Source organism: Papio anubis, chromosome 17, assembly GCF_008728515.1.
Source record: "Papio anubis isolate 15944 chromosome 17, Panubis1.0, whole genome shotgun sequence".
Taxonomy (NCBI): Eukaryota; Metazoa; Chordata; class Mammalia; order Primates; family Cercopithecidae; genus Papio; species Papio anubis.
In genome coordinates this window covers 49163906-49179857 of record NC_044992.1, presented here as the reverse complement: position 1 = coordinate 49179857, position 15952 = coordinate 49163906, and the positions used below count along the sequence as shown (strand labels likewise).

Here is a 15952-nt window from a genome sequence, read left to right as displayed (position 1 = left end):
GATTTTCATGCCTTAGCCACCTGAGTAGCTGGAATTATAGGTGTGTGCCACTATGCTCGGCTAATTTTTTTGTATTTTAGCAGAGATAGCGTTTTGCCATGTTGGCCAGGCTGATCTCAAACTCCTGACCCCAAGTAATCTGCCCACCTCGGCCTCCCAAAGTGCTGAGATTATAGGTGTGAGCCACCATGCTGGCTGTGGCGTTCTGAAGAGTGTGTCAGGGCTGGGTGCAGTGGCTCACTCCTGTAATCCCAGCCCTTTGGGAGACTGAGGCAGGTGGATCACTTGAGGCCAGGAGTTCAAGACCAGCCTGGCCAACATGACAAAACCCCATCTCAACAAAAAATACAAAAAAAGCTGGATGTGGTGGCGTGTGTCTGTGGTCCCAGCTACTCAGGAGGCTGAAGTAGGAAGATGTCTTGAGCCCAGGAGGCGGAGGATGCAGTGAGCAGAGATCATGCCACTGTACTCCAGCATGGTCAACAGAGCCAGACTGTGCCTCAAATAATAAATAAAAATACAAAAATTAGCCAGGTGTGGTGGCGCATGCCTGTAATCCCAGCTGCTTGGCTACTTGGCATGCTAAGGCACGAGAATCACTTGAACCCAGGAGGCAGAGGTTACAGTAAGCCGAGATAGCACCACAGCACTCTAGCCTGTGCAACCGAGTGAGACCCTGTCTCCACGAAGAAAATAGAGTTTATCAGCATTACAGATAGATTCCCTTAACATTGGTTGGAGGGAGATGGCCTCTAAGTTTTTTGTTTTTTTGTTTGTTTGAGACAGGGTCTTCCTCTGTTGCCCAGGCTGGAGTGCAGTGGTGTGCTCTTGGATCACTGCAACCTCCACCTCCCAGATGCAAGCAGTTCTCATGCTTCAGCCTCCTGAGTAGCTGAAATTACAGGTGCCCGCCACCTTGCCCAGCTATTTTTTTTTTCTTTTTTTTTTGTATTTTAGTAAGATGGGGTTGTGCCATGTTGACTAGGCTGGTCTCGAACTCCTGACCTCAAGTGGTCCACCCTTCTTGGCCTCCCAAAGTGTTGGGATTATGGGCATGAGCCACTGCGCCCAGCCCCCTCTAAGTTTTCAAAGCAGGAACCTGTTCTAAACTTTGTTTTACCATTCTTCTGCCTTTCCTGTAGATATGTGTCCTAAAAATGCTAGTTATTATGGTAATCGAGCAGCCACCTTGATGATGCTTGGAAGGTTCCGGGAAGCTCTTGGAGATGCACAACAGTCAGTGAGGTTGGATGACAGTTTTGTCCGGGTATGTATGTAATGGGGCTGTTTGGGGAAGGCTGGGTTGCTACAGCTGAGTTTCTCTAGCCCAGTGTTTCTCAACCCTGACACTACTGACGTTTGGGACCAGATTATTCTTTGTTGTGGGGGACTATACTGTGCACTGTGGGTTGTTTAGCGTCATCTCTGACTTTTAATCACTGGGTATGAGTAGCATCCCCTCTGCGCAATTGTAACAACCAAAAATGTCTCCTAACATTGCCAAATGTGCCCTGGAGGTCAAATTGCCCAGGTTGGGAACTGCTGTAGTCATTTTCATTCTGTATTAGTTTTGTTTGTTTGTTTTTGTTTTTGAGATGGAGTCTCGCTCTGTCGCCCAGGCTGGAGTGCAATGGTATGATCTCAGCTCACTGCTACTTCAGTCTGCCAGGTTCAAGCAATTCTCCTGCCTCAGCCTCCAGAGTAGCTGGGACCACAGGCATATGCCACCACACCTGGCTAATTTTTGTATTTTTAGTAGAGATGGAGTTTCACCATGTTGGCCAGGCTGGTCTCGAACTCCTGACCTCGAGTGATCCACATGCCTCAGCCTCCCAAAGTGCTGGGATTACAGGTGTGAGCCACTGCGCCCAGCCTCTGTGTTTTTTTCGTGTGGGTGTTTGTTGCTGCTGTTGATTTCTTTCCACTTGGCCAATCATCCTGCTTTTCTTCCCTCTTGGTATTCTTTTAGGGACATCTACGAGAGGGCAAGTGCCATCTCTCTCTAGGAAATGCCATGGCAGCATGTCGCAGCTTCCAGAGAGCCCTAGAACTGGATCATAAAAATGCTCAGGCACAACAAGAGGTACGGGTCTGATGCTGTTTCTATCAAAAGAAGCAGTATGGTATATTTGGGAGGAGTGGCTACTTGAAAGTCAGAACTGAGGTCTGGTCTCACTTCTGCCATCAGCACACCTGGGTGACTTTAGGCGAGCTTCATAGTGTCTCTAAGTCTTAGCTTCCTAATCTGTAAAATGAGTTTTGAATATGATTGACAGCTTTTAAAAATCTGTGAAAATTGAAGCGTTTCTGAGATGGCTGGGGAATAGGCAAATACTTTCAGGGACTGATTTGAGTGAGGTTAAAGAATTTAAGAGTTTGGGACTTCAAGAGTTTGGAACTTAGTGAGACCCTGTCTCCACAAAAAAAATTTTTTAATTAGCCAGGCCTGGTGCCATGCACCTGTGATCCCAGCCACTCAGGAGGCTCAAGTGGGAGGATTGCTTGTGCTCAGAAGGTTGAAGCTGAGCCATGATCGCACCACTGCACTGTAGCCTAGGCAACAGAGCAAGAACCTGTCTCAAAAAAAATAAAAATAAAAAAGAATTTGAGTAAATTCAAGCCCTGATGAAATTGGTAGCAGCTAAAACATGTTTTAATTACATCTCCATATACAGTATGTGTCGCTTAATGACAGGCATACATTTCGTTAGGTGATTATGTCACTGTGTAGACACCATAAAGTATACTTACACAAACCTGGGTGGCGTAGCCTGCCACACACCTAGGCTATATGGCAGTAGCTTCTGGACTACAAACCTTTATAGCGTGAATATTGTAGGCAGCTATAACACAGTGGTATTTGTGTAAACAGAAAAGGTACAGTAAAAATACGGTATTATAATCTTACAGGAGCACTGCCATATATACAGTTCATTGTTGACCAGAGCATATGACTGTATATACAGTTTACCCTAGATGCATTTCAGTGAGAATCTCAAAACGTATACTCAATACCTGGCAATGCATTGCCTTTATTTTATGTATATCAAGCATGATACTTGTGTTCCTGACTTGAAGTTCAAACTGAGGGTGAAGTTTGGGTCTAGCCCTTCTGTTAAGGAGTCTTGACTGTATCTTCATCAGTTTGGTTTGTGAAATGTCTGTGGTTCTGATTTTCTTGAAAGAAAATCTTCTAGAGACATCTGTGAGAGGGCAAGTGCCACCTCTCTCTAGGGAATGCCATGGCAGCCTGTCATAGTTGCCAGAGAGCCCTAGAACTGGATCATATAAGTGACCACTCAAAACAGGAGGTATGAGTCTGACCCTGTCTCTATCAAAAGAGGCAGTGTGGTATATTTACTCAATTCAAATTCATCAACGCCTTGTTAATTTTTTTGTGGTGGTTTAATCTACAGCTTCATTAAAACTTTCCTATGTCTGATTTTCTGGTGTAGTTCAAGAATGCTAATGCAGTCATGGAATATGAGAAAATAGCAGAAACAGATTTTGAGAAGCGAGATTTTCGGAAGGTACAGTACAACCATGAGATAATCTCGTCTGCCCTTTGTCACAAAATTCCCATTCGTGTGTGTGTATGATAATTAAGAGGAGTAGTATGGCACAAAAGATCTAGAATAGTAAATTGTCACTTAAATTAGGCTTCTGAGTTTTCCTCTTAAAAATGTTTTGTGCTAAGGTACTTATTAATTATATTTGGCCCTATAATGAAAGGTAAAATAAGTGTGCCACTTGAGTTTGTTTCTATTGTTGATGTAAAGCACTGGCCAGTGGTGTACTGCTTAATAAAGGGAAAGCCAGCTGGAATTAAATATTAGGTTTGGATAATCTTTTTTTTTTTTTGAGACCTAGTCTCACTCTGTCGCCCAGGCTGGAGCACAGTGGCCAACTGCAAATCTCCACCTCCCGGGTTCAAGCAATTCAAGTGATTCTCCTGTCTCAGCCACCTTGGGATTACAGGTGCATGCAACCACACCCGGCGAATTTTTGTAGTTTTTTTTTTTTTTTTTTTTGAGATGGAGTTTCGCTCTGTCTCCCAGGCTGGAGTGCAGTGGTGTAATCTTGGCTCACTGCAACCTCCACATCCCAAGTTCAAGCGATTCTCCTGCCTCAACCTCCTGAGTAGCTGGGATTATAGGCACGCGCCACCACGCCCAGCTAATTTTTGTATTTTTAGTAGAGACAGGGTTTCACCATGTTGGTCAGACTGGTCTCAAACTCCTGACCTCCTGATCTGCCCGCCTCAGCTCCCAGAGTGCTGGGATTACAGGCGTGAGCCACCACACCTGGCCTTTTTTTTTTTATTATTATTTTTATTTTTTATTTTTAAGTGGAGACAGAGTTTTACCATGTTGGCCAGGCTGGTCTCAAACTCCTGAGCTCAACTGATCCTCTGGCCTCAGCCTCCCACAGTGCTGGATTACAGGTGTGAGCTACCACACCTGGCCCTGGATAATCCATTTTTATTTGAATAATAAGAGCTGGCTTTAACTTCTGCTTTTAAATCAGAAATAAGGAGCTGGGCAATGCCATGCCTATAGCCCAGCTACTTGGGAGGCTGAGGCAGTAGGATTGCTTGAGGCCAGGAGTTCTGGGCTATAGTGCACGATGCTGATTGGGTGTCTACACTAAATTTGGCATAAATATGGTGACCTCCTGGGACCAGGGAACCACCAGGTTGCTTACAGAGGGGTGAGCTGCCCCAGGTTGGAAACAAAGCAAATTAGAACTCCCATACTGATCAGTAGTGGGATTGAGCCTGTGGAAAAACCCCTGCACTCCTGCCTGGGCAACATAATGAAGCCTTGTCTCTTAAAAAAAAAAAAAAAGAACAAAAATGGGAGAGGCCCCTTTTACATTTTTGAATAGTGTGCTTAACCTGTCGTCCCCTCCTTTTTGGCATTAGACTGTCTTTAGATGTTAGACTGTGCAGTAGTTCTTGAAAATTTACATGTCAAAGGGGTAGACATCTGAAATGTGAGAAAGGTATAAAAGTTCTAGATACCTTTCTTTCTCTCTTTTTTTTTAGATGGAGTTTCGCTCTTGTTGCCCAGGCTGGAGTGCAGTGGCGCAATCTTGGCTCACTGCAACCTCTGCCTCCCAGGTTCAAGCGATTCTCCTGCCTCAGTCTCCCGAGTAGCTGGGATTACAGGCGTGCACCACCATGCCCGGCTAATTTTGTATTTTTTTAGTAGAGATGGGGTTTCTCCATGTTGGTCAGGCTGGTCTCGTACTCCCAACCTCAGGCTGCTCTCGTACTCCCAAGGCGATCCACCCGCCTTGGCCTCCCAAAGTGCTGGGATTACAGGCGTGAGCCACTGCGCCTGGCCAAAAGTTCTGGGTATCTTTCTAGACCTCGCAGTTATTATACTTTACCTGTATAACTCCTTTCTTCTTTAGATGGTGCTTGGATACAGTTTTCACTTGAGTTTCTAAAAGTGAAACCCCCAAAAGGTTAATAACCACTGATCAGGAGAGATTTTCTGTATCACTTAAGTTTGTGACTACTGTCCAAAGAACAAAGTTGTCACTTCATATGTGGGAATTTGCTCAGTGCTTTTTGGAGCATGTGCTCAGTAAATGTTTGATAAGCAGGTACATTAAGAATCATTCACATTCACTGATGGTCTTTTATTTGGTAATGTATATATCTGATTAGCTTTTGCACAGTCCCAGCAGTAACTTATTAGCATCCCTCTTCTGTCCATTGGTTTTAATAACCACAGTTGTCTTTGTAGTGTAATTCGTAAGTTTGTTTTGTTTGGCGTGTGTGTGTTTGGAAAGCAGTTCTGCCTACTGTCACGTTTTCTGAGGTTTACATAGGCAAAAGCTTTGTCTTGAGAGGCAGTCTTTTAGGTTTCTTTTCTCTCTTGCCTACTCTGGAGCCAGAATCCTGAGTTTGTGACAGAATCCTCTGTTTGTGACATCCCAGCCCCCCCCACTGTAGCTCATGGTGATGTCACAAATGAAGAATTATGATCCTGGCAGGGGAAACAGATGAACTTGGAAGAAACAAAAGATCTTCTTTGCCTGCAGCTGTCCCTAGTCATGGGGAGGTGGGGGTGGGAAGTGAGGCGCTGATGAGCCCCATGATGAGCAGGACCAGCTCTGCACAAAACGGGGTCCTTGTGAAGGCAGTGGGGTGTGGCTGCTGACATTTTGACTGACTTCTTCCTGCCCCCTCATTCCTTTTCCATCTGAGGGGGGCAGGACAGTTAGCCCAACTCTACCTGTGTAATGCTTAAGTTTTCATATTGTCCTTAGAACTTTCAGGACATGTCGAGCGTGGTGGCTCATGTCTGTAATCCCAGCACTTTGGGAGGCCAAGGCGGGCGGATCACCTGAGGTCGGGAGTACGAGACCAGCCTGACCAACATGGAGAAATCCTATCTTTACTAAAAATACAAAAAATTAGCCAGGCATGGTGGTGCATGTCTATAATCCCAGCTACTCCGGGGGCGAAGGCAGGGAAATTGCTTGAATCCGGGAGGCAGAGGTTGCAGTGAGCCGAGATCATGCCATTGCACTGCAGCCTGGGCAACAAGAACAAAACTCCGTCTCAAAAAAAAAAAAAAAAAAACTTTCAGGACAGTAACCTGTGCCACTGAAGGAGAGGCATTCCTGTCACTGCTGTGTGACACTGCAGAAAGTCTTCTCAGTGAACAGCTGGTAAGCTGGTAGTGTTTACTGACTTGCTCATATTTTAAATTTCAGTTTTAGAATCGGTGCTATTCATGGTTCAAAAACTAGGAAGTATTGCCAGGTGCAGTGGCTCATGCCTGTAATCCCAGCACTTTGTGAGGCCAAGGCAGGAGGATCACTTGAGGCCAGGAGTTTGAGACCAGCCTGGGCAACTTATTGAGACCCTATCTCTACAGATAGTTTTAAAAATTAGCTGAGTGTGGTGACGTGTGCCTGCAGTCCAAACTACTCGTGAGGCTGAGGCAGGAGAATCACTGGAGCCTGGGAGGTCTAGGCTGCAGTGAGCCATGATTGTGCCACTAATACTCCAGCCTGAACAGCAGAGCAAGACCCCATCTCAAAAACAAAAACAAACAAAAGTTAGAAAGTATGAAAAATATTCAGTGATTAGTGTCCCCTCAAACTTGTCCTCTCTTTGCCCAGTTGTCAGTCCCCTCAGCTAACCACTGTTTTATGTCTTCTGTTTTCTTCTGTAGTTTTGTTGTACGTATATAAAATAAAGATCCTGGATTTTCTGCCTTTACCTTGCATGAAAGATGTATGCTTTTTGGCAGTTCTGCACCTTTAAAAAAAATTACTGAATAGGTCTTGGAACTCTTTCCATATTAGTACATGAAGAGCTTCTTTATTTTATTTTAGAACTACATAGTATATGAATGTCCACATTATCTAACCAGTCTCCTGTTGATGGAATTTGAATTTTTCTGCTTGTAAGTTTTCAGAGTTTATCTCTTCTTGATCCCCATGGCCAGATTCTTAGAGGGGATAGGTGTCCTTTAACTCCACATTTCTCCTTTGGTTCATTTATTCTTGGAGTGAATGTGATTCAGCAAGGCTCTCCCAGGAATAAATAGCAGCTAAACCAAAACGGAAAGCTCAGAGGACAAACTAGTAAAAAGATGCTTTATGAGGCTGAAAGAGTAAATTAATCCCCACCTTTTTGTGTGTGTGAGAGCTACTTGGCTTGTGGTTTGTATAGTGGCATGCTGGGAATAGTAATCTGATATAGCCTATTTAGAGCCATTTAAAATAACTATTTTAAGGCCGGGTGTGATGGCTCATGCCTGTAATCCCAGCACTTTGGGAGGCCGAGGAGGGCAGATCACGAGGTCAGGAGATCAAGACCATCCTGGTTAACATGGTGAAACCCTGTCTTTACTAAAAATACAAAAAAAAATCAGCTCGGCACGGTGGCGGGCGCCTGTAGTCCCAGCTGCTCGGGAGGCTGAGGCAGGAGAATGGTGTGAACCCAGGAAGCGGAGATTGCAGTGAGCCGAGATCGTGCCACTGCACTCCAGCCTGGGCAACAGAGCAAGACTCTGTCTCAAAAAAAAAAGTTATAATATTGCCTATTTCATAAATTGTTGTTGTGAGGATTAAATGGGTTCATATACAAAGGCACCCAGTAAATGTTCACTATCCTCATTATCCTCTGGAATCTTTGCTCTCCTCATTTCAGTGCGTTTATTTAATGAATTAGGTATGTTTTTAAACTTTGATATTACTTAACAGTGGACCCAAAGACTTCTTTGAGCTTTGAGTCTGTTTCCTGTGACTAAACTGAAGATGTTTCTGGAGTCCCTGATGAAGAGCCTTATTTGTTTTCTTCTTCCCCACAGGTTGTTTTCTGCATGGACCGTGCCCTAGAATTTGCCCCTGCCTGCCATCGCTTCAAAATCCTCAAGGCAGAATGTTTAGCAATGCTGGGTCGTTATCCAGAAGCACAGTCTGTGGCTAGGTATGCATTCAGGCCAGTTGGGCATTAAAATGCCAGATACCATTGGTCTGATGGTGTCCGGCAGCTTCACCACAGGATATGGTCCCCCAGAGCAGGCCAGCTAGGGCTGATGAGACCCTCTTAAGACTTAAAGTCAAAGATTAGACCAGCTTTGAAAACCCATAGGGTATACAGGAGTATAGTAGTATAGCAGGTACTTGAGCTATATACGAAAGAACAGATTGTGTTACGTGAGTTTTTTGTGGTTTTTGTTTGTTTGTTTAAGGTAGTCCTTTTCCTTCTACTCCACTGGTTGGCAAACTTTCTGCAAAGGGCTAGATTTTAGCCTTTGCAGGCCACAGGGTCTCTGTTGCAACTAACTCAACTCTGCCATTGCAGTGCAAAGGCTGCCCTAGATAATAGATGAACCAATAGATGTGGCTGTTTCAATAGAGTTTTATTTACAAAAACCAGTGGCAGAAAGGATTTGGCCCTGTGGGCTGTAGTTTGCCAAACCCTGTTCTAGTTTAATGAGGATTGTAAGACACAAGATGTGTGTTAAAGATAATTATAGGTGGTTTATTTGGGGAAAGTTTGGGAACAGTTCTTGGGAATCTGTCTACCTTTGGATATTTTGAATGCTAGACACATGGTCAAGGAAAAAAACTGGCCACAAATGGTAGTAATGGTGGGGACATTCTAAAGCACAGCTCAATGTGCCCTTTTCTGACTATTGCAGTGACATTCTACGAATGGATTCTACCAATGCAGATGCTCTGTATGTACGAGGTCTTTGCCTTTATTATGAAGATTGTATTGAGAAGGCAGTTCAGTTTTTCGTACAGGCTCTCAGGATGGCTCCTGACCATGAGAAAGCCTGCATTGCCTGCAGAGTAAGTTCTAGTCACCAGACCTAACTGGGAAAGAAAGCTTCCTTTTGGGACCTTTAAGATGGCTAGAGGGGAAGGTTTTAGAATCACAGGGAATGTCATAGCCTTTCCTCCTGCTTTGCAAGCATGCTTGGTCTTTATTAGAAATGGTTTTAGGACTACTTTTATCTACCTAAAGGTAAATTTGATCATACAGGGTCGGATGCCTTTAATATCTAAGAAGGTTTTGTTTTGTTTTTCCCCTCAGTGAAGATAGATAGTAATACTTGCCCTGGGAAGTGGAGGCAGACCCAGTAACATAGGTCTTTTTGGTAACTCTTGGTTTCTCCTGTCCAGTCTGTAGAAAGCTCAAATGAGCAACAGATAGCCCAGATTGGGGGTTGGCGGGGCTCTGTGATGCTAAACTACCATAAGCCAAGAACTTGAAAATAGACTCTGGCTTCTCTGTGCAGTGGTCTGAGGCTTTGTGGATATGAACCGATCTTCCCCGTGCTTTTTTCTGTAGAATGCCAAAGCACTCAAAGCAAAGAAAGAAGATGGGAATAAAGCATTTAAGGAAGGAAATTACAAACTAGCATATGAACTGTACACAGAAGCCCTGGGGATAGACCCCAACAATATAAAAACAAATGCTAAACTCTACTGTAATCGGGGTACGGTTAATTCCAAGGTAAGCTCTTGATCTACATCTTGGGGCCTATAGATATATTTTTAAGGGACATCAAAGGGTCTTGGGAAATCTGCCCAATGAAGGTGAGCAAGATGAAAGAGGAAAAGTTGTTATGGTTAATAGCTTGTTGGGAACTCCCTTCCAAGAGGCAAGCTTTTGTCATCTCCATGGAATTTGAAGGCAGTTGGACAATTTGCAAGGATATTCTCACCTGTTCTTTAAGGTCCCTTTCCTCCAGTAAGAGAATGGCTAGGGGCTATGGGATAATCTTAAGCAGCTACTGTTGCTTTTTTGTTGTTGTTTTGCTTATGCAAGTGATCATTTATTTTTTAGGAGTGATTTGGAGGAAGAGTATGAGGCAAGCTTGTTGTTTTTCTCCAGTGTAACTGATGGTCACCATGCATGGTTGAAAATGGCCTGAGTGCTTTTGTGGCCCTCCACAACATGAGAAACAAAAAGTAGACTCCTTGCCCTTGCAGAAGAATTCTAGCAGTTAAAAATCAGAGTGATTTCTAATCCCTCTAGGTGGCCTCTGGAACAAAGGAGGGCAGGAAGCAGCCTGCTATGTCCATGTTTTCATTGGGCACTAACATGGTGTGGTAAAGGTAGTTTATCCTTGAAGACAAATGTGCCTGTCTTGTATCATATACAAGAGAAATCAGTTTTGAAGTTGCTGTCCATAGCCCTGGTGTCAAAGAACTAGAACTTAATATGACATTTAGGGGGCCAGCATGACTGATCCTCTTAGAGTTTTGAAGCCATGCTCACAGCTTCTGAGCTCCCTCAGTCACCAAAGATGTGAAGTATGATTGCTCTCTCTCTCCTGAAGCTTAGGAAACTAGATGATGCAATAGAAGACTGCACAAATGCAGTGAAGCTTGATGACACTTACATAAAAGCCTACTTGAGAAGAGCTCAGTGGTAAGTGCCTCTGGTGGGTGGGGGGAAGAGGGAGTTGCCACTGGCCTCAGGGGAATTGCCTTGTGGATGACGAAGCAGACCCAGAGATGTTGTGAGGTCATTTGGTCCTTCCCCCTGCCTCTAGGTGGGATTGTTCCAGCCCTAGACTATCTTTATAGACCTCCAGCGGAGGAGATTGCACAAGCTCCCTCAGTCTCCCATGCCTGTGTCTAACGCCCCTCACGGTCAGTAAGTTTCCTCTGATGCCTGACCCAAATGCCTTTTGTTAAAGTTTAAATCCATTTCCTTTGGAGATTTTATTTTGTGTTGTACACTTATGCTCTAACTTGGCACAGTGCTTGACACATAGGTGCTCACTGAGTAAATGTTTTGTTGAATGAATGTATGGTGCTTGGAAGAGAAAGTAACTCTTAGAGACAGTTGAGAGTTGTATTTCATCCTGTTTATTCTGGGTGAGGGAGGACAGTCTTAGAGTTGGAAGAGAGGTAATCCGCCTCAGCCTCCCAGGATAAAGGAACTTCCTTTTGAAATACCCTGGATGGCTACTCTCTGCTTGAATGTTTTGAGTGGAGGGCACTCTGTGTCTGACAGGGTGATTATAAGCCAGGATGTGCCTACCTGTAATGCTCAGATTTGCCCCAGAGTCAGGGTGCTCCCTGGCATAGTTGCTCCTCTTACTCTTAGACCCGCCAGCTGATTTTCTCCAGATAGGAACAGGGCTAGGAGAAACCTTTCTGAGAAATCCACCTCTTCTGATTTCAGATGATTCTCTAGGTGGAGAAGAACTTCCCATCTTTAAAGTTCTTAAAGAAGACGTATTTGTTGTATACTAATCCTCCAGCACCTGCTCCACTCCTTATTATAAAATGTCACATCCAAAGAACAGATGCTGTCATTGATGCCTGATGAGCCAGTAGTTTAAGCTTCCTTGGCTCATCAGTGGTACAGAATATCTCATGGACTACCTCCCACTTAGTTTTCTCAAAATTATCTCAATTAAAATAGGAAAACTGCTGCTGTGTGTGATGCTTTTTTTGTTTTAAAGTGAATTTCTAAGTTGGTGACTAAGTCTGTCCAACAGAAACATACATGGAATTATAACTTCTGAGACTGACTGTCAGTCATTCCAATCTTTGCAAACCACTGGCACACAGAAGCAGAAGCTTTGGAAGACAAAAAGAGCACCCTTTGATTCAGCCAAAGACTGACTTTAACAGATGCAAAATGCTATATACATGAAGGTGTTTACTGCAATTTTATCTATAATAGCAAAAAGAAAAAAAAAAGGCACGGGGAGAATCACCTACATGTCCAGTGGGAAGGGGGTGGTTAGATACTTGATACTGTGTCGACTTAATGGAATGCTCTGTATATGGAATGCCAGGGGATGGAAAGAGAAGAGAAAAATCATTTTGTTTGGTTTTTTTGGGATGGAGTCTCACTATGTCGCTCAGGCTGGAGTGCAGTGGCATCATCTTGGCTCACTGCAACCTCCACCTCCTGAGTTCAAGCGAGTTTCCTGCTTCAGCCTCCGAAGTAGCTGGGATTACCGGCACATGCCACCACACCCAGCTAATTTTTGTATTTTTAGTGGAGATGCTGTTTCATCGTGTTGGCCAGGCTGTTCTCAAACTCCTGATTGCAAGTGATCTGCCTGTCTTGGCCTCCCAAAATTCTGGAATTACAGACAGGCATGAGCCACCATGCCCGGCCCCTTTTTTTTTTTTTTTTTTTTTGGATGGAGGATTATTTTCTTCTTTGTTTATGTACAAGAAACAAAAATAAGGAATTGCTTTGATCAGACAACTTCTTATCTTTGTGGTAGAAACAGAACTGCCCTTCTTGGAGTGGCTCTGCCTCTGAGATCACTACAGGGGAGACAGCATACCCCGTTCAGCTGGCTGAGTATTTGGCAACAATCTCCTGAAGCAGCTGGAATTGACAAGAAGTACTGGAGATTAGCTCGGGCCAAACTCTTACCTCTGGCCTGACCACTGCTGCAGTGTGCCTCAACTTACCCCTAAAGTTGGGGAGATGCCACCCACACATCTTTGCTACACATGCCATCATGAACTAGAGTTCACCCTTCCTCCCTAAAGCCCTATTTACTTTTCTACTTCAACTTTAAAACAAAATTAAAATGTTGAGGATATCCCTGAATTTTAAAAAGCATGAAGTAAAAATGCAAATTAGTATAGTTTGTTTAATACATTACATATAGACCTAAAGAAAGTTCATCAGGGTTAATCGTTTGTCACCTCATTCTATACCCAGGGCTATCAGCTATCAGTTTTCCTTTTTTTTTTTTAAATTCAGGATCCAGCTCTGTCACTCAGTCTGGAGTGCAGTATCAAAGTATCAATTTTCTCTTACTTCAAATTATATTACATTTTATTCTGTAAATTGATTCTGAACTCCTAATGTAATATTTATGTCCTGTGTTTGCAGGCCATTGGTTTTTTTAAAGTCATAAATCAAAATGGTACCAGAAAATCAAATATGCCAAAGATATTGGGCCTCTCTTTTGCCAGCCACATTGGTAGCACTCTCCTGCCCTGGCCTCCAAGCTGGTGGGGATCTGTGATATTTGTGAAAATGGGCTTGTGCCGGGCGCGGTGGCTCACGCCTGTAATCCCAGCACTTTGGGAGGCCAAGGCAGGCAGATCACGAGGTCCGGAGTTCAAGACCAGCCTGGCCAACATGGTGAAACCCCATCTCTACTAAAAATACCAAAAATTAGCTGGGCATGGTGGCACACGCCTGAAATCCCAGCTACTCAGGAGGCTGAGGCAGGATAATCACTTGAACCCTGGAGGTGGAGGTTGCAGTGAGTGAAGATCGTGCCATTGCACTCCAGCCTGGGTAACAGAGCAAGACTCCGTCTCAAAAAAAGAGAGAGAGAAAGAAACAGCTTGGGTGGTAGCAGTGTAAGAAACTGAATCTCTGTTGTTCAGCAGCTAGCTGTACTGCATGATCACTTTCCCTTCCCCAGCTGACAGTGGCTGTCTCTGGAACTCCTACCACAGCCTTTAATTGGTAGGCCAGCCTTGGTGCCAGTGATTTTATCTGGGCATGGAAAATGCCACTTGCTTCTGTGGAAGAGACACTTAAAAGATCTGGCAGTTGGCCAGGCACGGTGGCTCACATCTGTAATCCCAACACTCTGGGAGGCCGAGGCAGGCAGATCACAAGGTCTACTAAAAAAAATACAAAAAATTAGCCGGGCATGGTGGCGGGTGCCTGTAGTCCCAGCTTTCAGGAGGCTGAGGCAGGGGAATGGCATGAACCTGGGAGGCGGAGCTTGCAGTGAGCCGAGATCGCACCACTGCACTCCAGCCTGAGTGACAGAGCGAGACTCCATCTCAACAACAACAACAAAAAAGATCTGGCAATCATCCTATCAAGCTTGATTCCTCCAATCTTGGGCCAAGGGCCCTTCCTTTCTTTTGTGCTACCGAAATAAAAGCTAACCTGTGTTTAGAATTCCCTTTTCTGTCTCGTTCACCTGCGTCTCTCATTGATTGGTGTTAGTGGAGGGATTTGCCAGCAGCCACCACGTTGAATTTGATCCTTTTAGTGACTCACTAATCCCACTTCTACTCTGGATTGTAGCTAGTCCTGCATGTTTATGGCACTATAGGTTTCAAAGCTCTTTCATACCCATTTATTCACTTGATAATTTTTCTCTTGTGTGTTTCAACCCAAAGTAATCAAGTAGATCCCTTCACATTGCCTTTTCTAAGGCAGTCCAGTACCTTTTAGGTGGCTCTGTGTCAGAAGGAACTTTTTCCTCTTGATTACTTTCTGCTCAAAGCTGAACATCACTTTGCTGGTGGGTGCAAGTGCCATGCGGCCTCTATTTCCTCGAGGACTTGATAGCTAATTTTCTCTCACTGCTAGATTAAGGGCTCCTGTTTCAGAAGCATCTTACCAAAAGTGTGTGTCTCTTGCTTGAGCCATGCCTCTTGCCTTAGAGTGATCCTGAGAACCATTGCTGTTTATGTCTGAGTGCTATATTGCCTTGTATTTCCTTCTCAGTTACATGGACACAGAACAGTATGAAGAAGCAGTACGAGACTATGAAAAAGTGTATCAGACGGAGAAAACAAAAGGTAAGTTTAAAAGCATTTGTTTTTCAGGGAACTGTGTGGAATTCTTTGTAGGCCATAAATCTGTATACAAGGTAGTTTGATTCAGGTATAAGGGGATGTACCTAGAACTTATTTGATCACCAGCCAGAAAGAAGTGAACAAAGGATGGGTGCGGTGGCTCACGCCTGTAATCCCAGCACTTTGGGAGGCTGAGGCGGGCGGATCACCTGAGATCAGGAGTTTGAGACCAGCCTGGCCAACATGGCGAAACCCCGTCTCTACTAAAAATACAAAAATTAGCGGGTATGGTGGTATACGCCTGTAATCCCAGCCACTCAGGAGGCTGCGGCACGAGAATTCTTTGAACCCGGGAGGCGGAGGTTGCAGTGAGCTAAGATTGCTTGACTGTACTCCAGCCTGGGCGACAGAGCGAGACTTCATCTCAAAAACAAAAAGAAAAAAATAGTGAACAGAGATCCTGGGTTGGGGCACACGGCACCTATTTTCTGGTTCCAGATCCTCCCTGTCGTTTTCATTTCCTTTTTTGTGTGGTGAGGCTAAAGTGAGGAACCTAAGTCTAGGTAGATTTTCTTTTTTCTTTTTTTTTTTTAAGACAGAGTCCGGCTCTGTCACCCAGGCTGGAGTGCAATGGCGTCATCATAGCTAACTACTACAACCTTTGCCTCCCAGGTTCAAACAATTCTCCTGCCTCAGCCTCTCGAATAACTGGGATTACAGGCACATGGCACCACGCCCGGCTAATTTTTTGTATTTTTAGTAGGGATGGGGTTTCACCATGTTGGACAGGCTAGTCTCAAACTCCTGACTTCGGGTGATCCGCCCATCTCGGCCTCCCAGAGTGCTGGGATTACAGGCATGAGCCACTGTGCCTGGCCGAGTAGATTTTTTTTTCTAATCTCCAGAAGAAAGCGCTGTAAAAGTC

General features: G+C 44.4%; 1 protein-coding gene across 9 annotated transcripts in view; it reads left to right on the top strand.

Moving 5' to 3' along the window:
* DNAJC7 (DnaJ heat shock protein family (Hsp40) member C7) overlaps positions 1-15952 on the top strand; it is a 44440-nt gene that overhangs the window by 20153 nt on the left and 8335 nt on the right. For 8 of the 9 annotated variants that reach the window (XM_003913055.5, XM_021929176.2, XM_021929180.2 and 5 more), the window contains 8 exons: positions 1143-1267; positions 1970-2083; positions 3456-3530; positions 8340-8458; positions 9177-9330; positions 9833-9997; positions 10827-10918; positions 14957-15030. In XM_003913055.5, coding sequence (XP_003913104.1) covers positions 1143-1267; positions 1970-2083; positions 3456-3530; positions 8340-8458; positions 9177-9330; positions 9833-9997; positions 10827-10918; positions 14957-15030 — 918 coding nt within the window. The remainder of the gene's footprint in view (positions 1-1142; positions 1268-1969; positions 2084-3455; positions 3531-8339; positions 8459-9176; positions 9331-9832; positions 9998-10826; positions 10919-14956; positions 15031-15952) is intronic. The other variant, XM_021929178.2, reaches the window with a different exon arrangement.